Here is a 22,333-nt window from a genome sequence, read left to right as displayed (position 1 = left end):
ACTTATAATAGTCGGGAAGTCGGGCGTGAGTAGGACAGCTACAGTGCACAAACACGGCACGGTGTCTGCAGTGATGTAATCGCGAAGGACTGAGCACCTACCTCTGCACGCACGTTACGTCCGTACCTGGGCGTGGGAACGAACAGTGAGGTGAGTTTTCCTTGCAATAGAGGCACTCAGCCTTTCACTTAGGTTCCAGTCTCCTCGGCTCTAACTGATTACACACGTCTATTGATTAACTCCGTAACATAAGATCCATAGACAGTTTCCAAACCTCGGTTATCGGGTTGAATGCCAGCGGTCGGTTGTGAAAACAATTGTGCTTGTGCATGTGGAGGAATACGCAACGAGAGAGGGAGCGGGCGGGCGGATCCAGTCCGAAAAGTGGTGTGTACGACCGTAGCAGAGGACGTCGAGACCTGCGTACACGTTCATCGCAGCCCACACGTACAGATCATCGAAGCGTGAGACGTATTTACAACTAATTGTCTCAATGTAGTCGTTTTGTTGCTTTCTTCAAAATCCATCGCGCACCGTAGCGTGCGTAATCGCCATTTCCCCGGGAAAGAATACATTTAAGTTCCTGCGAAACCACTAAGTCCATTGTGTTGACAAATCGAGGGAGAGAGAGTGAAGGCAAGGTACTTGTACCGTATGCTGATGATATGAGTAGCGATGTGAACGGAGCTAGCATCGCAATACTCCAAGTAGGCCTATATGTACGTACAATACTAGTACAGCATATGTACGTATATTGTCATTCAGTGGGAATGAATGGGAATCGCGACTGGATGTGTCTCACACCGTCCGAGAACGACTCCTAATCCTTCTGATATTGTCACTCTTGTCTCTGTACTTACGCCTAAGTAAAAACTAGGCACTAACTTTTTGAGGCTATTGTGACGTCGCTCTGTAACGTTAGCGGTTGCGGTTAGTGGATGCTACCTATCTATTTCATGATTTCGCTCCGTTGCCCCACAAGTTGAGTTGAACATCATTCGCCGCGCCGCGATTCACAGAGCAGTGCTGTTGTGGACAGTGCAGTGGGATGGCTGACTGCAGTCACGAGCTCGTATTATCGGCAAAACACCGGGATCTGCTACTCAAGGTGAAATAGTTTTCTGTCACGCAGTGTTTCTTCGACGAAATTAGCTAGTGAAGTCAGAGATATGTAACCGTTAGGCCCTAATATTTATGTACTGATTCTTGTCAATCTCAACGCTACCGTAAATCATCAGTAGATACAGACCTAGCGGTTGACCGAAAGATCGGTCTGTATCTGGTCGTCGGGGATATGTTCCGCGGGGACTGCGTCTGGCTTCACGGATCCCTCCTGTCTCCGGAGGAGAGCGATAACGCTAAAAATAAATAAATAAATAAATAAATAAAAGACTCCTCCGGACAGACGGATCTTTCTGTCTAATACTATTATTAATACAGACCGATCTTTTGGTCAACATCAGTTCATGTTTTTGGCTAACTATACACAGCCCAGTCGCTATAAACAGCGTCTGGTCGGGCTAGTTTTTAGCTAAACGTTAGATTATGTCTAACCCTGGGGCGCTCCTTAACACAGTTTAAATACTTGCAGTTTATATCACTACTTCATATCAAGAGGCCTTCTACATGGCCAGCATCACGTTTTTAAAAGTGGGGGCTCAGTTTATAATTCTGGCGGCCACTTCCGCTTTCATCAGCTTTTAACCACTTTAGGCTAAACAAGCAAAAAAAAAGGGGGAAAAAAATCTGGAGCACTTTATTCTGTTGTTATTGATATAGGTCAAATTGTTATAAGTTTTTTTTTTTTCTGTTTGTCCCATTAAATACACAATTTTCTCTTTTGAATGTCATAATCTTTGTTACTTTTAATGATTGAGATGGAGAAGTTTCACGAAATAAACAATAGCAAATCCAGATCACCATCCTGTAGCTCTGCTAAATTTCTGATTGGCAAAATGCAATCTGGAGAAGTGTCGAAGGATAAAGAATTCTTCCTTGACTCACAACCACTCTCATAACAGCACTGCGTCCAGGGGACGATTCAATTTCAATATCCCAACCACATTAACTGAAGCTGATGTCACAATCAAGATTGTCATCTTCACACAGGATTTGTGATGTCTGAAGTAGACTCCTCCACTGTGGCAACACCCACACACTGCTGATGTGAAAGTCTCTTGTTGTTTTGAAAAGACTGAAATGGTTAAGCAAACCAAACTGAATGTGTAACAATTTACAGATGGAGGCATGTGTTTACATTACATGTACCTGCATGGCTCAGTTTAGACCATTTTTGCAAACATGACCATATTCGGGCAGTTGTAATTCTGGAATACCAATGCTCTGGATTTACCTTGATTTACCTTGATGTTGGAAATAAAGTATTGCTGCACTTATATACCTCTCTACATCGTGAGACTTGCTGCAAGAGTGTTTTGTTTTGTTTGTTTTTGGGTTTGTTTGTTTGGTTTTTTTTTTTTTGCACTACTCATGCGTAGCCATTAGGGCAGGAGTGTTTTGGGAATTTAGTATTCGGATCATAACAGTTGAACTTATGTTTCCATGACTCTTTTTTAATTATCCCTGTCATGTATTGTGCCTTGTGTGTGCAAATGTAGACATGCTTATTTCAGTTTACCAATATTACCAGGTTGACATCCTTTTTCATGTTTTCATTTCTTTTCCACTTGTGACAAATTCTAATAAATTCCTCTGATGTGCCTACCCCCTTCCAAATTAATATTAATGGATTTGAGCACTTTGTTTTATTTTTCTCTCTTAATTGCATGACATTATTCAGGTGCACTTTGTTTTATTTTTCTCTCTTGTAATTGCATGACATTATTCAGGCATATGTTAAATGTGTAGTTGATATATATATATATATTTTTAAATTGTCTATTGTTTCTTTAAGTTTCGGGAAAGACTCCAAGACATCCTCCAACCTGAGCACAATGACTACTGGCTCCTCAGATTTCTCCGAGGTAATATTGTCTTTTTGTCAATTTTCTCTCAGTTTTAATTTATGCATGTGTGTGTGTGTGTGTGTGTGTCTTTATCCTTTTTTATACAAAATTCTTTCTTTTTCATTTGTAATATTAACAATGTAAAATTTATGTAGACAGAAAGATCTGTCTGTCCGAAGGAGTCTTTTATTTATTTGCTATGACGTCATCGCTCTCCTCCGTAGACAGGAGGGGATCCGTGAAGCCAGATACAGACCGATCTTTCGGTCAAGAATTTGTGTTGCCATAATGAAATAATTGTATTATTTTGCAATTAACTAATTTGTATATTATTGTTCATGAAAAAGAAAGTAAAAAATAAAAGATTGACAAAAACAAAAAGTGTGTATGTGCAGGTGTGTGTGTTTGTGTGTGTGTTTCATGGGAAGTTACTGCATACAGTAAACACAGGCCAGCAGTAACATTTGTCAAAATGTCATACATGTTGGTGACCCCATGTAACTGGTAAGGGGCACAGAAAGAAGTATGTAGTTACCTAGATTTCTTTTCTTCTTCTTCTTCTTCTTCATTCTTTTATGCTACCCTTGAGCATTTTGTAGTTTTGCAAAGAGGTTTGCAATTAACTCATTCTTTACTGGAACCTGATAATGTAGTATACCAGGTTCCCAAAATGAAAACAAAAATGTCTGCATTCCTGGCCTAAATTCCTGTAAATTTGTGCTATGCTGCCCAGAAAATGGCTTTGATAAATACGAGGTAATGATCAGAGTTTCTTCTATCAATATCTGCTCTCTTCCTGCATGAAAACTGTGTGTATTATTGCCTAATTTACCTTTTTCCAACAAAGTTTTGACTGGCTTTGCTGTTAAACTCGTATGAAGATGTATATACAAATTCAAAGTGATCAAGGCTTAGCTCAGAAGATTCTAATTTTCTCTGACCCCATTCAGGTGCCTCTTTTGTCTATAACAAAAGAGTTTGTGAGCCCATCAGAGCATGCTCTTTTCATACTTTGCACCCAATTGATATTTTCATTGTTCAATGGCACAGGTAGTTGACCGTGGAGAGGGGATACATGTACATCTGTACCTCTTGACTGCTTTTGCACAGGTGGATTACCAACCTGTCCACCTGCAAAAAGAATCTCGTTAGGGGGCATTGATGGATCTCGGAAAATTGCAGAAGGAATGGGTTCGTATATGTCACATTAAGTGCAGTCAACTCTTTCTGAAAGAGCCAGGAAAAGAAAAGGCTGTCAATTGTGAATGTTTCAGTTGTTGCTGCAGTGAGTGCAGTTGTGGCCCTACATGATGATGATTGCTCACATTAGTATAACATGGGCCTCTGATCTACATAGTGTATGAGAATTTGTCTCAATTTTCTGTTTCTTTCTCCCTCTCTCTCTCTCTCTCTCTATCTATCTATCTTTTTCTCTCTCAGCAAGGAACTTCAACTTGAAGAAGTCAGAGAGCATGTTTAGGAAGGTAAGTGGGCTCATGAGCTTTGGAATTGTGCCTTTGTGTCAAAGTTACATGTCTGGAACTCATCAGTTTGTTTTTTTTGCACATTTTTCATTTTTTATGCTGACTTTTATCCATTTTCCTGGTTACATATACCAGGTATGTGCCAGTTAACCAGGTTAATTTAATGGACAGACTTTTGTTCTGTTACTTGTAAATAGGCACCGTTTCGATATGCCTGAATAAAAAAATTAAAAAAATCTACCAGTGTAGATGCCACCAATATAAAAATTTGCCATTATAGGTTTGGAATAGTATGAAAGAGTTTCACGTTAAGTTGATGCAAGCACCAGAGTAGTTGCTATGGCAGTGGATTTCTATGAGTTTTGTTGTTGATTTTTGACATTTACTTTTACTGTGCAGTGAATAACCTTCAGTGATTATGCTAAATACTGTCAAACAGATAATACTTTCCAACTGTCAAAGGCCAGTATAAAGTTAATACTGCATTGAAATGAACATTTTGTACCTTTTTTTTTTTTTTTGGTACCGGTAACACTTCAACCCTTCTTATTATCTTCACCTATGCGTTTTGTCAGAACGTACAATGGAGAGCAGAGAACAAAGTTACTTCGATAGAACAAGACTTTGAAGAGCCAGAGGTAAGACATGTAGAAGTATGCACTGAGATAGGGCAAGCAATTTGACCGTGCATCACAAAACCCACAAAATGTTGCATGATCCAATTTTATGTGAAGACTCCAAATAGGTGATATGGGTCAACCTAGTCATTCTTAGATTGGTTTGTCATATCTGAAAGAGCAATTCTTCTTCTGCTTAATTCTAAAATTTGGGATCATAGATCACACGGGAAATCATGTTTTTGCAGTTTTTCTAGAACATTTGTGTAGAATAGTGTGAGAAGGTATGTCTGAGAGCCGCTTTTATATTTTTTTCAAAACCTTTTACACACTCTTTCAACTCTAATGATTTGTGAAAGGATAGTGTCACTGCATCAAAAGTTATATGTGCTGATAAAGTGTGCAAAATGTTGGCTGACATTGAGATAATCTCTTGTGGTTGCTAAGGAGTTTTACATATTTTTTTTTTTTTGGTCTCATTTATCGCGCAGAGCACAGCATGGTGAGATTAAGCCTTTGAGTAGTCCCTAACCTTCAAAGCCTCTTTTCTCAATAAACACTTTTTCGGCATGTGCTTTCTTTTCATTATAGGTTAGGGAAGTCTGCTTGTATTGAAACTTAGAGTCTGCTCTTTCAGAGTCTGCTTTAACTGAAATTCCCCATCTGCTGACTTTTTGGTGGTTTTGTGATGCAGGGTTGCATTTGTGGTATTATGCTGAAAGATGGTATATACCAGTAATGTATTAACATCTCATGTGATACAGCTCTTAAACTAAATAGGCTTGCAAACTTGAGGACTTTGTTCTCTCTGCGGCATGCTGAGACAAGAACATGTGGATGAGAGTCTCAGTATATGCTTTTCTCCTTTTCGACTCTCCCAAGATTGCATTGAATCAACACCCCCCACCCCTACTCCTCCTTGCCTTCCATATTTTGCATGCTGATTCTCATAACTCTCCAGGATTTCAAGATTCTCCCATGATTGGGACTTTGTACTGTTCAAGTCTTGCTCAAGATTTGATATCAACTTTACTCTGAATCAACCTGTAAACCCATTACAACTATATAGAGTGCCATCGTTCCACATCCATGATGATACATGGGATTTAGCAATATTTTTATGTTTTCATTATCATGTTCTTTCTGCATGAGAGATTATAAGCAAAATGTTTGGTTATTGAATGTGAGTTCTAACATCAGTGCTAGGTTAAGAGTCTCACAAGAATGATCAAGATACCTACTTAAAAGTGTAACAAACAAAGCAGAAATTTAGTTTTTACGTGGTCTTTTTTATGGGCATCTAATGTTCTGACATCTTGTTAAGATGTGAATTGATTATGACCAGTGACCGCAATAATCATATTGAGCACTATTATTATTTTTTCACTGATCGGCACAGGCTTCTTTTTATTCAACGATTTCATAAGAAAAATTTAAGTATGGACATAGCTACCTTGTATGAATGGATAAGGCAAGATACCTGATATTTCAAGATACATTTTGCTGAATTATTGACACTACTGCAAAATATATTCTACTGTGAGCTTGTAAGCTATTTAGTGCATTTACGGTGATTTGGGCTTTCAATCTTTGTATTCCTGATCTGCCAATAAATGTTCTTCACAGTATCGCATTATTTATGCATGTTTGTGTATACATTTATTTATTCATCTATATTTATTCTATGTCTATTCTCTACATTTCACCATTTTGAACGAGAATTTCACAGGTGTATCAGATGTATAAATATAACATGATGCTCTCCTTGGCTTGTAAAATTTAATGTCAAAGTTGATTACCAGTATAGGCACCGCCTGTTTAATCAATCTCATTTGTTATCATAATTACAATGGAGAGATATATATGCAAAGAGCGCACCCTTTAAAAAGATCTTTGCTAATGGCGATGCGCACATCTGGCAGATGGACCGTGAATTTTACAGTTCATTGATTTGATTAAAATCGGGGGATCAAAGGCCAATTACATTAATTAATAGTATACAGCAGAAATTATTAAAGAATTAAAAAAAAAACACACCAAATAATCTACTCCCGTGAAGATGATTAATTGCCATTCTATTAAAAAGTCTCTCAATTCTTCTGTTCTTATCAAATTTCATTTAAAGCTTAGTTTTACATTCAGCTCAGTGAATATATCAGAGAACTTAATTCCCTGTCTTTGTCTTGAGAGAGCTTTCTCATTTTTATCAGTTATGTTTGTAGGGGGTCCTTGGTAAATAAAATTTGGAAGGCAGTTTGATAAATTTCACCCAAGTCTGCTGTTTAAATTTAAAGGTTAGTAATATGAATTTGTGGACTGTTATTCTGTCTAACATAAAATAATTGCTATGTCTTGTAAACATATCGATTTCATAATATCTGCATCATTTAACCATTTCATTCAGAAAAATGCTAGTGTAAGTCTCTTTGAGTGGATTAATATTTGATAGCTTACGTTGATATTGTATTTTTTTTTTATAAAATTGATAAGCAAATACATTGGGCTGGCTTGTCAGAATTAAAAAGAAAAGATGATCCTTTTGGCATGATGATCCAATTTTTGCTATGATCCTTCATTGAAAGTCACACTGGCTCGTACAAACTGTGTATTGCTTCTCTCCAGGTGCTAAAGAAGTATGGAGTCGGGGGATATCTAGGCCCAGCTAAAGATGGCCGCCCTGCGTTCCTGGATCCCACAGGAAACGTGGATTTCAAAGGTGAGTGTGAGCAATATTATCACACATCGTGATGTGGTACCAGGCTCTATTTCTACTAGTCAGCAGTACACTGTTTGGCCCTATTTGTATGTGTAGGATGATCCTCTATGAATATATTTCACAGTCGATGTAGCGTGAAGATTGAATTCAGTTTGGAATGCCAAACAGTGAATGAAATTACAATCAATATTGTGTTAGTTGTTGGTCAACCTTGAATGAAGAATAGTCATAATTCTTGCATAATTTGCACTCTTTGCATATATTGATGTTTGGATCATATCTCTTGGTCTATATAACTGCCGATCTCCCATTATCTCGTGGTAATGGTAAACATTGGACTGGGCACTTTGCCAAGTATAGTTGGCAATCTTCTGGCCATCAGCATTAGAAGTAAAGAAAAAGAGAGGTGCAAAAGTCTGACTTTATCTCTATCTTTTTTCTTTTGAGTGTTTTATGTTCTTCATTGCTCTTGGTTTTGTAATAACACACAAATATCCTCTTAATTTCTTGTACAGTTCTTCTACGTAGATACCTGTGTCACTTTTCATTATGTCTGACTATATGAATGCATACTTAACAGTTTATTGTTTCATTGTGGCTGATGAGCTAAATTGATATGTTTTAGTCTTTATGGAGTCAAGTACAATTTTAGGGCATAGCAGTAATAATCTCCATTATGTACAATCCCCGGTACCTTTGCTTTTAAAAGTGGATGTCATTTTTTTTTTATTTTTTAAATCATATTCTTCTTATCCCTGGTACAACAAATTTGAAAAGTTTCAATTGAAATTAAACACATTTTTGTGTGAAAGAATCTATTTTCTGGTAGAGGTAACTATACTCAGTACATTTTGACCACACCTTTTGTGGTGTACAGATATGCAGAGACTCCAACTTTCCAGGTTTAAGGCCATTTTGGCAAAACCTTCCACCCTCCCACTTGAGACTTAATTTCTCCCTTTCTAGCTTTGTGCTCACCATTAAAAATTTAGCTTTCACTCACCAAACTTAAGTTTTGTCATCCACATGTGTATGTTAAATAATGAGGCTAAGATAGCATCAGAGAGCATCTATTACCCTAGAACTGGACCCTGGTTGCAAGGGACATTGAGCTTCACACTTGTGATGTGCCCGACATACACATAATAATATTGTGCCCATGTTTGCACGATCAGTATCCAGATTTTTAGGGGGTCCAGGCAGGTGAATCTCTCAAGTTGATGAGATGCTTGGGGGTGAAGTCTCTGAATGAGTAACTGGTAGGACGCTGAAAGCTATTGTGTTTGAATTTAGTAGGTCACTGTTGTAGCTTTGTATAACGGAATGCTCCCATTGGAAATGGAGAGAGAGTACTGCATGCGACGGTTTGAGTCAAATTACCAGGATAGCACGATGTTGGAAAGTGCTTTGAGTGCCAGGATGAGGTGGAAAAGTGCTGAAAGAAAAAAAAAGATGCCATTACTATCATTCTTTAAGACTCGGTCCTTGCTATTTTGCAGCCTGTTATAACATGCAGTGCTAATAGCATTTATAAGTGGTGGATGTGAGGGGATTAGAGTATGAGAAATGAGGTATGTCAAATGTGAATTAAACTCTTTCTCATCTATATCAGTTGTAATGTTCAACCTACCTTTCATTAGTGAGGTATTTAAAGAAGCCTTGGAACAAGTTATGTTATTGTGAAGGCTAAATATTTTTTCATGTTTTCTCATACTCCCCACTCCTCCTCCTCCTCCTCCTTTTTCGCCACCCAAACTCTTGCCCTGCCCTGACCATCAGGTCTGCTTCACTCCGTCCCAACGTCCGACATGGTTAAGCTGTACATCAAGACACTGGAGAGGCTTCAAAACGCTGTCATACAGCAGACGGAAAAGGTGAGATACCAGCAGGACAGATTCTCTGCTGGGGGGCTGAACTCCATTAAAGGAGAACTCTGGATGATTTTAAAACTTTCCCATTTAATAAGCAACTATAAATCAGTCATGCTGGGTACAGAGTTTCAAAATTCATTGTGATTGGGATAAAGAATAAGAAAGTTCCCAAAATTTATAACAAATCACAATGAACAATTTAGACAATTATGACAACATGACAGCTTCACCATAAGAATACATGCATAAATTCTGCACAAGTGAACTAGTACAGCAAGTGGTATTGTACTGGTATTGCTACATTTCTGAAATATGTGAGCCTCCCATGTCATCATCCTTGTTCAATGTAATTTGTTTGGGATTTTTCATAGTATTGGTTTCGCTGCTCAAGGACCACAATAAATTCCGCAAATCTATGCATGGAGCTGTCGATTCATGTGCTACATGATGTGAAATTATGAACCTTTAGCATCAGAAATATGTGGTCCCACCTCCACTCCCTCCGCCATCTTGTCTTGATCCAAGGGTCAAGTGGGATCTAGATTTTGCCCACCGGAGACTGATGGATGATCTCTAGGCTGTGGGTCATCCAATCATTTGTCTGCTTTCTGTAATCATTTCACATCAGCAAGCTTGAATTGAAGAGGATGTGCGCACAACCACTCTGCCAAACTAAGGTTTTAAAGGGACTGTACAGTACTGGTTGAGGTGGGGATTCATGTTTTGAACATTCCTAAGTGAGATAATGAAAAGCCTCTTATGAAATATGAAAGAGCATGTAATTTTAAGAAGGATTCAACGTTTATTTGATGAAAATTGGTTTTCAAATGGCTGAGATATCCAAAAAAGTGCTAATGATAAAAGGCGACATGCCACAACTTTATTAGGATCTCTTTGTTTCACCTTGTATTTGGATATCTCGGCCATTTCAAAACCGATTTTCATTGAATAAACTTTTGATACCCCTTAGAACTGCATGCTCTTTGACATCTCATAGAGTGGTTTCTGAATATCTCGCAAAACGTTAAAAGCTAACTCCTCACCTCGACAAGAACTGTACACACCCTTTAAATACACAAATGCACAGCTAAAAAATATGTGCAAAGACACACACACACACACGTGTCATATATTTACATAGATGAAGTGCACATGTCGATATGGACTGTCATGTTACTCTCTTTCTATCTTCTACCTTCTACATTGCATCATTTTCCAGGGGGATGAAAGTAAATACACATCAAAAATTCCCTAAACATGCGTATGTGTGCATGTTTGTTCTGTATGCTGATCCTAACTAGTCAATAGCTGGAAAGAATTTACTCAAGTTTGCTATTAAACTGTGATGATAGCTTTTCTTGATACATTTATAGAGAAGCGGATTGTTTCATTTTCGCCTAATGATATGCCACATTTGCACAAAACTTTTCCACTCGCCAAAGTCACCTCATTTTCCTCTGAATATGCGTGTAAAAAATGAAGTTTCACTTCTTCTTTGGTGCCTTTCTGCAGCTGAACAGACAAATTGATGGAATCTACTACATTGTCGATTTGGAGAACCTGGGTCAACACCACCTGTGGAAACCTGGAGTGCATCTCTTTACCAGTGTGAGTTCATGGATGGAAAATTGTATCATGTTTCTTTTTATTCATCTCAGAACTAGTTGAGAAGAGAAATGCAATTATTTTGACCATAGACAAAGTTGTATTAGGACATCATACACATGTGAATGGATCAATGTACCAGTGGTGGTCGCTTCTAATTCATGAGGTATGTGGACCCAAGTTTATGAGATAATGACTTGATTCGAGAGCAGACTTTACCTGATATCTTTGAGTTTGGTAAGCCTCGCCTATTTCAGCTGCCCCTGTCCAGCTATCTGCCCCCCCCCCCCCCACCTTGGGAATTTTCTTAAGCTGAGAGTTAACCTGGCTTAACCTGGCTTCAAGCTGCAGGTGCTCCAGAGAAAGTATGGGGCGTGCCTGCTGTCACTGATTCATTCCCTGTGGAGGTGTACAGGCTACAGATAGGACAGCAAAATGGGAACAATTCTTACTTCAATGACCCAGACAGACTAAAATGTATCCAGTCATATTTCTAGCAGTGAACATTGACTGACTAATCAAAAGATTGAGTGTTCATTCATTCTATTCTCCTCATCATCATCTTCCTCTGACTTGTTTCTAGAGCATCATGGTCGTGTCATAGGACAGATTGAATCAACAGGAAATGTTACCAGCTCTTCAGCATGAATACATAGATAACCTTTTAATATGAATGATTTCAAAGAGTTTGTTCCATTTCGAAATTTGATATTGTTTTTATGTCTTCTGACTAATCCTTCATATGAACTTTAGGGCAGACTGTTGCACATCATTCAATTTGATTCAATCCAGATTTTACGCCCTAGGATATCACATATGAATCCTCTCAAAAACAATAATTACAAGAAGTCAATGTAATACTAATTATAGAAGTGAACATTTTAAAGCTGAAAAGAAAAAAAGCAAGTGCATGACATATGTTTAACTGTTTGAATAAAGTAATTCTGTTTATATGAAATAGAGCAGCCTACGTAAAAGACAAGTTTTTAGATATGAGGGCCATTCACTTGTACATAAATTTGCCACTCACTACATACACGTAAGATTGCAGTTGTGCTCTCTTTCTATTGTATGTCTGCCATTTTCAAACTTACACAAAGTTTAGAACTGTACATTGTTGGATTGATACAAAAATCATAAATGGGACTTGTTACAATAAATGCCTAAAACGTTGTCATGATCTGCAGGTGACGCAACTGTGTGAGCAGCACTATCCAGAGCTTCTCCACAGAATTATCGTTGTCAGAGCTCCACGGTTATTTCCTCTGGCGTACTCAATAGTTCGGCCCTTCCTCAGTGAGGAGACACGGAACAAGATTACCGTCCTTAAGAGTAGGTCATTTTGATTACCGAGAGTTGGTCATTTTCAGTCTTAGGTTGATACCACATCATTGGTGAAGAAAGGAATTTTGAATTCCTCATGCGTATAATAATTGTAATGATAATAATATGGTCTTTTTTGGCATAGGGTAGCCTCTACAGTGATTGCTCTTTTCTTCCCAAGGACCCTGCCATTATATTGTTATCATTCCAACTTTGCCAGGTACCCATTTTTACTCCTGGGTAACACTTTGCATGAAAATATCTTGGCCGAGGAAGTAACACATTGCAGGACTTGAACTCGGGACCTCCATTCCTAAGTCATGAGTCATAGAGTCAAATAATGATCATGCTGTTTGAAGGAGATACAGAAAATACATGCCTCTCTCATGTATTGTTGAAAGGGAATAGTAAGATTTTGCCTGAGACTCTGAACCCACCAAGAACAATTTCATGTTTCATTTTTTTTAATGCCATAATATGACATTTCTCTCTGCTTGAGGCTTATATTTTTTCCTCAAGTAAATGTAGAGTGCCATAGAATTGTAAAAAGTAGAAATAATTTTGACTGAATATATTCAGTGAGTTAATTGCTGTCAGATATTTTCAGTGAATGGATCAGATTTCTTTTCCAGCAGGATCTAGTGTGTACCTTCTTTTTGCTATTACATAAGGGCATATTACAGCCTTTTTTCTTCTTTTTTTTTCCAAAGAAGTCTCATGGTGCATATTGATAATCTATTGAGTGACATGTATTCATGTTTATTAGGTGATACGCTATCAGCGTATCACCTATTGTGATTGTCAAAATCTCTCTTTATTTTTTTTTATTCTTCTTTCTTTCTGGACAATTTTGTGTCGTCAATATCTCAACAATGACATTACGGAATAACATGACCAAGGAGGTTCTAGAGAATGGAGTCACAACCGTCTTATTTCCTTTGCTAGATGTTCGAAGCCGCCGCTCAAAAATATTTGAAGCATGTGCAAAACAGGATCTGCCGCGCAGATAGGAAGACAATTGACTCGTGTCTCATTGCATAATCACTAGCCACTTTCAAAGGAAGATATTTCTTTGTGATGGTAATTACTTTTCGCTATCCCTTCTTATAAAAGGTAGGTGGTACAGACATGAGGATGCGCGAATAGAAATTGAGCAAAAAATGCTGAAATGAAGATGAAAATTACTCGACTGGGCATATGCGGGCACTAATCTGATATATCTATCAATAAAGAATTATACTTGAAGATAATTCCATATTAGTTTCATTTGTGGAAACTAAGCGGAAAAGTGATAAAACCAGCTTTCCAGGATGGTACAGTTTTTGCATTTTCACATGATACAGCTCAGATTTACACTTTTGCGCAAATTTCTGGACGGAAATGTCTTTTGTTTTACATGCTTTATCATTACTTAAAATTTCATTTCATTTGATAAATAGATAAGCAAAACATGGCCAAATTTATGATAACGTTCAAAATTAATCTTCAGAATGCTGAGCGAGACGGCGGCAAGGAACATCGATCATCAAAGGCACAAGTGCACCTGTGGAATTCCTGTGTACATCAATAGAAATCTGACAACTGTTTGAATAATCACAGCCAGTTGGAGCTCCAATGTATAAAACCTCCTTGACATGACATTTTCAGTCAACATGTCTCATGACAAAATCTAGCCACAATAAGGTTTTCATGACAGTAACATATCTATGACGTCATCTAGGCGCCATTTTGTGATTTTCGGACCTTGTCACATGATCGATCATAACTTCATAACTAGATGTCATTTCTGTATCATTTTCGCTGGACATAAAGTTCAGGTCACGCTCTATCTTACTTTTTAACGCTAGTTACCCAGGTCATCATTAGGCGCGCGTAAGCGCGCGTCAAAATTTTAAAAGGCTCAAAACGACTTCCCAATGGGAAATCTCGAAGTTTCAGACAATTTTAAGCGTTTCAAACATTTTCTCGCGTGCGCGTCCGTCCGCGCAATTTCGCGCACAGAGCGCGTCAGCAACATGAAAATGCAATTTTTTTGACTGATTTGGATTCCTGATACTTTGAGTAACAATATCCATTGATTTCCGATCGATTTCGACCCATAACAAAGGAATGAACAGGCGTCAAAGTTGAAATTCCGCACGCGCGTCTTTCTGCAAATATAGTGAAAAAACATGTCTTTGTTTATTTCGTCATAGCTCTTTAAATCGTCCGTTGACCCTATATTGCTATTACATATTACAAAAGCATATGAATTGTAAATAACATTCCAAGTATCAATATTGCCAGGAAAACGCGATGACGTCATCATATCGTCATTTTATATAAAAAAAGTGGAATTGATTTTTTTGATGTACTGTTTCTGACATTCATTTGCTCGTATCTCTGTTGTTTAACCTCAATATTATCCCAAATTCAGATATGTTGTACTTTGAACATTTGCCTCTCAAGTCCATGTGATGGTTTTGAAATATGATGACGTCATCATACTAGAAATTGTGATTAAAGGTAAAGACTCAAAATCGGACAAGTTTACGTGTTATGTCTATGGGAGGTGATTTTTTTTTCAAACCATGCATTGACTTGACAACGTTTAAGCACCTTTACCTCATCTGATTTTGCTCCATTTCCTCTGAAACATAAATATGTTGTAGCTGAGACAAGAAGCTTTAGTAATCATGCATTTTATGTTTTCAAATCTCCTCATCAGGTTGATAATTTTGTAGTTTAAAACTGAAAATGAGAATGCAATCTGTACGGAACGATTCCCAATTTTTCTTTGCAACTGTATATTGATCGAATCCACGCTGCCACTTGTAGGAAGTTGAATAGCGCCATCACAAGTCAACACTGTCACGATAGTATTTAGATTTAAGTTTCGCACTCGATCTTCAGGACAGCCATGTGGCATAATCAGTTAGCGCGCTGGTTATTCATAACGCCATACCGGAAGGCGAGAGGTTCGACTCCCGCAGGACTGTTATCCGTTCTTTTTTTTTCTCACTTTTTTTCGGCAGTTCAGCTTTACTCCGATGTCATTTATCGTATTATTTTATCAAGTGTACGTAACCCGTGAACACGGCTGCTCTATTTCACTTGTTTTGTATTGGAGTTTGGAGATTGGGTTTGCTTCATTAATTTTGTCACACTTAATGTTGTAAATTGCCCCTTGTTACAGTGTCCCGCTTGCCACCTTTCGTTTGCTCTTTCCTTTTCTCTTCATTGGTTATTGTTATACTGTAACAGGATATGTAGGAACATGTACGTTTAAATAACTTGCAGGAATGGGAGCTGAATTGATTAACTCTAGTCCAGGTGTATGGCGTCTCGCTCATCTCTTTGAAATTCCAGGTTGTTATTGTTTGACCCAACAACGGAGTTGTAGACAGGTTATATGTTGCTATAGAGGTATCTTGTGCCACATGAGTGGAAAGCATCACTGTTTAGTAGCAGTAGTAATGAACTTTTTCATGTTGTAAATGGTATAAAGATTTAAGATAAATATATATATATAAATAAAAAATATCAAAGATACATTTCACATCCAATCTTCGGTACAGCCGTGTGGCTTTATAGTCGCTTATCGCGCTGCATGGTCATTATGTACTACCTTAGGACGAGATGTTCGAGACCCGCAGGACGCTATCATTTTTTTCTCTCTCTCTTTCTTTGTTTTTCTTTTGGCAGTTCAGCTTTATTCCGATCGATGTCATTTATCGTATTATCTTATCAATTATACTACCCCACGACACACAGTCACTCAAGTTCCTTTTTTTTTTGTCGGAGGCTGGAGGTTGGATTTGCTTCATTTATCATACGTAATGTTGTAAATTGCCCTTGGTATACAGTGCCCCGCTTGCCACCTTTCCTTTTCTCTTTCCTTTTCTCTACGTCTGTTCCTGTTACACTGTCACAAGACAGGTCGGAAAATAATTTACATAACTCAACTGGAGCAGGAATGGCAACTGAATGAATTAACTCTAGGCCAGGTGTATGGCGTCTCGCTCATCTCTTGGAAATTCCAGGATGTTATTGTTTGACGCAATAACGGAGTTGTAGACAGGTTTTATGTTGCTATAGAGGTATCTTGTGCCACATGAGTAGAAGGCATCACTGTTTAGTAGCAGTAATGAACTTTTTCATGTCCCTCCATGTCAATTATAGTGTGGTTTAAAGGGGTTGTGTGTCTATCTGCCAAAGAAAAGGAAAAACTTATTTTCGTCATAGCTGTTTCTATATACGTAGCCGTAGGTAATGAGTGTTGTTGGTATCTGAGCAGTGAAGAACAGAGCATCAGGCTAAAATCCCCCTTAGTTATACGCGCTAAGCGTTCAATTTGATATATCTTTCTTTATGTAGTCAATCACTGCTAATGGAGTTACAGAATTGTGTTATGACACGTTTCACTGAAAGTTTGTAAAGCAAAGTTTATGGACAAGGCAAGCAATTGTACATGAATAATGCCTACCATTGATTTCAGAGGGAAATTATGGTATGCCTAAATGTAAGGGTATCATTGCTTTGGAATTGCTGAGACAATATGCTTGGCAAGAGGGCTTCCACTTCTAATAACTGATCCCTTTGAAGATGTGTCGGTCACGGGTGATCGTCATGATTCATCTTTCACGTAGAAGCTTACGTTCCACACCCTTGGTTCGAGAAGACTTACCATCATACTTCAAATTGTTATTAAAGGTAAAGACTCTAAATCAGACAAGTTTACGTGTTATGTCTATGGGAGGTTATTTTTTTTTTATGTGCATTGACTTGACAACGTTTAAGCACCTTTATCTCAGCTGATTTTGCTCCATTTCCTCTGTAACTTAAGTATGTGGTAACTGAGACAATAAGCTGCAGTAATCATGCATTTTATTCTTTGAAATCTCATCAGTTTGATAATTTTGCAGTTTAAAACTGAAAATGAGAATGGAATGTGGACAAAACGATTGCTGATTCATCTTTCACATACATAAGTTTACGTTCCTCATATTTTCTCGTCGAGACGTATGGCCGAGTGGTTAAAGGCGACGTCTCAGAGACGTGAGGTTGCACACGTGCGGGTTCGAACCCCACAAGATCACGAAACAAAATACTTAGCCATTTTACTTTTTTTCTTCAATTTTGTATTACATATTCGTCCATGTAGAAATCACATTCGTATATAAACGCACCTATACACACACACAGACACACACACACACACACACACACCATATCCCTCTTTTTTGTGTTGGAGACCATATTGCTTCGACTTCTGCAAAATTTTGCAGGCTGACTTTGTCAAACCGATCATAGTATGTAATGACGACGACGGAGGTGTTGTACTTTGAACAATTGTCTTTCAAGACCATGTCATTGTTTTGTACTTTGATGACGTCATCACACTGAAAATTGTGATTAAAGCCTAAAGGCAAGGTATCAAATCCAGCCGATTATAGGTTTTATGTTTACGGCACATATTTTTCCCAAGTTGCCAGAAATGGCATAGCGACATCAGTAGTTACAAGGCCGCATTTCCGTCTAGCAATGCAATACATGTTCACGCGGCCACGTTGGTTGAGTGGGCATTGACTTTTCTCCCTGTAATATCTATACATTTCTTTTTTGCCTTACCATTTCCGTGGATGTCCCGTGGCCGAGAGGTTAGAGAAACGGTTTTGCATGCACGCTCAATATAATTTCAATGTGCCTATATCACATTCTTTTCTTTGTCGATCGCAGATGACCGACATCTGATGACCCCAAGCGTATCACCTAACTCGTCAGTCTGACGAGTTTCATATCTCGTTCTCACTTGTTTATGTCAATGCACGTATTTATCTTATATATATATGATACCTTTTGTTAGACATTTTTGTATGCTAGCAGAAAAGAATTTATTGTTGCACCTGTTAACAGATAACTTTGCTGATGAGCTTCTGAAGGTCATTGATGCTGACATGCTGCCCAAGTACTGGGGCGGGAACATGATTGAAGATGGCGACCCAATGTGTCCAGGAATGGTAAGAAGCTGTGTGTGAGCCACTGTGCATGCATGCATGCATAGGTGTACACACATATATTTGTATTGATATTTTGGATCAAAAATTTATTCTCTAGGGATTGGTTGAAAGAGCATCATGTGATTACATGTATTTTCAACTATTTCAGAGTGTTGGCACATTTTGATCACTCCATGGTTTACTATTTTGAAAATGATGTCACTTTTGGTGACAACATTTTTCAAATAGTTCACTATATGTGAAATAATGTGACAGCTATACTTGTGAAGAGCTATCAGTCCCCCCCCCCCAAGTCAGCAGCCGAAAATTTGAACGCCTGGTGATCAAAAATTTGAATGCCTGCCATGAGCAACTCATGCGGGGTCACAGCTGCTATGTTTTCCAATCACTGGCTCTTTGGGCGGAAGAGCACCAGCTTTTGTTAGGACATAAATTTGTATACAAATTCGGTTGTCTGCGTGATGGGAAGACATTGATGTCCATTGATGTCAATCAATGGGCAATTTGATCACACATGCAAACCCAAACAAATCAAATATGGGAATTGCATTGCCTGAGTCAAATAGTTCCATCTTCAACTCGAGCAATACAATTCTAGTTTAGGCAATAAATGTTATACTCCCATCAAGGCCAGTCCGTATTTTATTATTATCACAGCCTACAGCATCCATTAAATGCCAACTGCACCTACAAACATCACCAAACAATGATATATCCATCTTCAGATCAAACTTGGAGGAAAAGTGCCAAAGGAGTACTACTCAACGGGTCGCCATCTTTCCATCGACGCATCGCAGATGACGACCAAAGAGATAGCGCGAGGAGGAACGCTACAACTCACATACAGGACCACGCAGTGCAATAGTGTTCTCAGGTATGCTTGGAGCAAAGATTGCAATAAAATATATGAATAGACAGAATGAACGGTTGACAGCAAATTGTTTGAGTGAATATTGGTTCGCAGAGGGAACCTGTCCCAACTGCTTAAATGTGATGCAATCCGAATTGTTTGTGATTGAGCCACTCTGCACATAATCAGTTTCAGGCTTTGAAGTTCTGCTATTTTATATAACGGTAAAAGAGCCATTCAGAATTCATGCTTGACCAAATTCACTATCAGGAATCATGTTGATTTAATTTGTTAACGACACTTTTGGATTGTCTGAAGTTAAAAGATGATTTTAATGGCAACAAATAGATGAGTTTAACAAATGATCAATAGGTTGACACATTGTAGTATTTACTATTTATAGTGTTTGTAGTATTTTGCACTCTGGTATTAGGAGTTCAGTATCATTTTTTTTTTTTTTTTCTTATTCAAGTTCAGCCTTGCTGCAAAACGTATGTAATTTATAGATGTTCGTGTAGATTACTACAAGCATCATTACTATGGATTTGGCACTTTCTTTTGAGTTTTCATTTACGCTAGACTGTAATGATTGATACACTGGATACCAGTAGCTATTTTAACGGAATGAGTTGCACATTTCCCCTTTCATGCCCAACGGTGTTATGTTAGTTTGCTATGATCAAATTTCTTTGAAATATTCTTCCATGAACCAAGGTGCATCTGCTACTTGTTACCTTGTTGCAAGTGTTTGATACTCCATCCTATTTTTTTTTTTCAACTCCTTCTCTTTCTCTCTCTCCTGAAAATCCTCCCTGAAGGTATGAATTCCGAACGGAGCATCACGATCTAGCATTTGGGGTGAAGAGAGTTGGGGAGGACGGGAGCAAAGCGGCCATCGTGAAGACACAGCGGTACAGCTGCCATCTCGTCCCGGAGACGGGGGAACTCATCTTGGAAGAGCCAGGCACATGTAAGTGGGGCGGGGGAAACCTCTGATGCTTTGGTGTGATGGCTTGGTTTTAGGGCGACTCAAGGAGAAGAGTGATTGAAGAAAATTTGTGATGACAGTTTTGCTGACTCTGTCAAAGCAATGATGGCACACATTATAAGAAACTTTAAAAAGTTCATAATGTGTTCAGTGTGATTATGATATAGTGATAAAAATCTTTTAATGATGCTTTCACAATGTGCATTGTTATGTTGAGTAAGCTTGTTGACAACTTTGACAAATTTTTTGTTTAACAGTTGATGCTATTGTAAATGAAAAACCGAGTGAGCAAAGTGACATAAAAGTAATAGTGATGAAGAAGTTTGACAGTGATGGCTGTCGTGCATCATTACACCAAAAAGCAGGTTGTTTTCATCATATCAGTTATCTGTAACACAAATGTAGTTTGATGGTTTTAGATAGAAAACAGGGAACAAACATAAAAACTGTATCCACATCATCTGAAAGGAATAGTCCTCTCGTCCTTACACAAAAAAGGCACAAGTCACAACAGATCTCTGTCATTTTAATAGAGTTAAGAGAGCAAGACGTATCAATCTGTTGTTTCAAAATTTCCCCCATGAAATGGCAATCAAAATATAAAAGTGATGGTTGTCTTTTCAAGACCTGCTCTGTGTGTGATGTTGTAACTTTCCGTTTTAAGTCTGTGAGATTTATTGTTTCTCCTTTTTGCAGATGTGGTCAAGATGGACAACAGCTACAGCTGGGCACGCAGCAAGAAGCTGAGCTACTGGATCGAGTTGATGGAGCCTGACATCGAGGGAGTGAACCAGGGGGACAACGATGAGGAGGAGGACGACGAGGAAGACGAATTTGTGGCCGCATCAGAGGGATGAAACAATTCACCTTTGGTATTAAAGAGGACCTCTGTAACGCTTTCAGGGAAAATGAATTCAAGTAAGAACACTTGGTGCTCTTGGTCTCTGATAATGTTATATTCAAAGCCAGAAGGATTTTTATCTATTTTGAAAAGATTCTATTTATAAGCTGGATTGATAGGTACAAATCAAAATAAAAGATGGGTAATGTGTGCTCAAGAGGTACAAGTTTTACTGATTGCTTTAAAGGAATACGAATTGAAATTGAATGGAAGAGGTAGACTCAAGTGTGCTCATGAAGTGTGTGTACAGTGGCACCCATTATAACGAAGTCCTCGGGACCAGCAGTTTCATTTTATCATAGAAATTTCGTTATAACTGAACAAATAAACAATAAAAATACGTAGAGTGGATAATGTTGTGGCCTGAATTTTTACTTTGTTGTAACCGGAATTTCGTTGTAACCGTGTTTATTATAACAGGAGTGCATTGTACTGACTTTGATTCTAGTGAAGTTAGTATTTGTGTCCAGATGGGTTAATCTGCGGCAGAATGATTTTAATACACATTTTCAATAAGCAGCATTATTCAAGCAAGTATCTTTCATCGTGCATTGTTTTCTTTGCTGTTAGGTGTATTTCGTTTCTGAAATATTAACCCATTGATAACTAATCTGTAGCTTACTTGGGCAAGTCTCTTTGGGAAGTGTGTGTTATGATAAAGTCTGCTCGTCCTCAACGGGTTGATGGTATGATGTTCTAAAATGTCAAGGAATGTCTTACATGTTATGCACAAAATATCTATGTTTGTAACTAATGTGAACAATCAATTACTGTAAAATGATGAATGTTCGTGTGCATTTTAATTTCACGAATTTCGCAAGCGCCAAGATTCGCGAAATTAAAATGCATGCGAAAGTTCTTGTCTACACTATATACATTGAATGCCAGTGGCACTTCGCGAAAAATTCATGCCGCGAATATATCATGTTTTACAGTAATTTATTATGCTTTTACGCTTACATCCTAGAGGTTTCCAGAGGCAATATGTTTGTAGGTTGTCAATCAGGCTGTCC

At 38.1% G+C, this 22,333-nt stretch overlaps 1 protein-coding gene across 1 annotated transcript; it reads left to right on the top strand.

Moving 5' to 3' along the window:
- Positions 1-329: 329 nt before the first annotated feature.
- Positions 330-21,495, top strand: LOC140227658 (SEC14-like protein 2). The gene is made up of 12 exons (XM_072308074.1): positions 330-464; positions 2,915-2,984; positions 4,407-4,450; positions 5,026-5,088; positions 7,690-7,783; positions 9,563-9,657; positions 11,167-11,262; positions 12,447-12,591; positions 18,478-18,581; positions 19,307-19,455; positions 20,250-20,401; positions 21,116-21,495. The coding sequence occupies exons 1-12, from the start codon at positions 330-332 to the stop codon at positions 21,274-21,276; spliced, it is 1,308 nt and encodes a 435-aa protein (XP_072164175.1). The 3' UTR covers positions 21,277-21,495.
- Positions 21,496-22,333: the final 838 nt, after the last annotated feature.

This window comes from Diadema setosum, chromosome 4, assembly GCF_964275005.1.
Source record: "Diadema setosum chromosome 4, eeDiaSeto1, whole genome shotgun sequence".
Lineage (NCBI taxonomy): Eukaryota > Metazoa > Echinodermata > Echinoidea > Diadematoida > Diadematidae > Diadema > Diadema setosum.
The sequence above is the reverse complement of the archived record's forward strand: the minus strand, read 5'-3'. Positions and strand labels throughout refer to the sequence as shown.

Excerpts from the sequence above, each read along its gene's own strand:
- LOC140227658 (XM_072308074.1), top strand. The coding sequence starts at position 330 with ATGTGGAGGAATACGCAACGAGAGAGGGAGCGGGCGGGCGGATCCAGT. Across the intron at positions 4,451-5,025 it reads CAGAGAGCATGTTTAGGAAG|AACGTACAATGGAGAGCAGA; the intron begins GTAAGTGGGCTC and ends GCGTTTTGTCAG. Across the intron at positions 20,402-21,115 it reads CTTGGAAGAGCCAGGCACAT|ATGTGGTCAAGATGGACAAC; the intron begins GTAAGTGGGGCG and ends TCCTTTTTGCAG.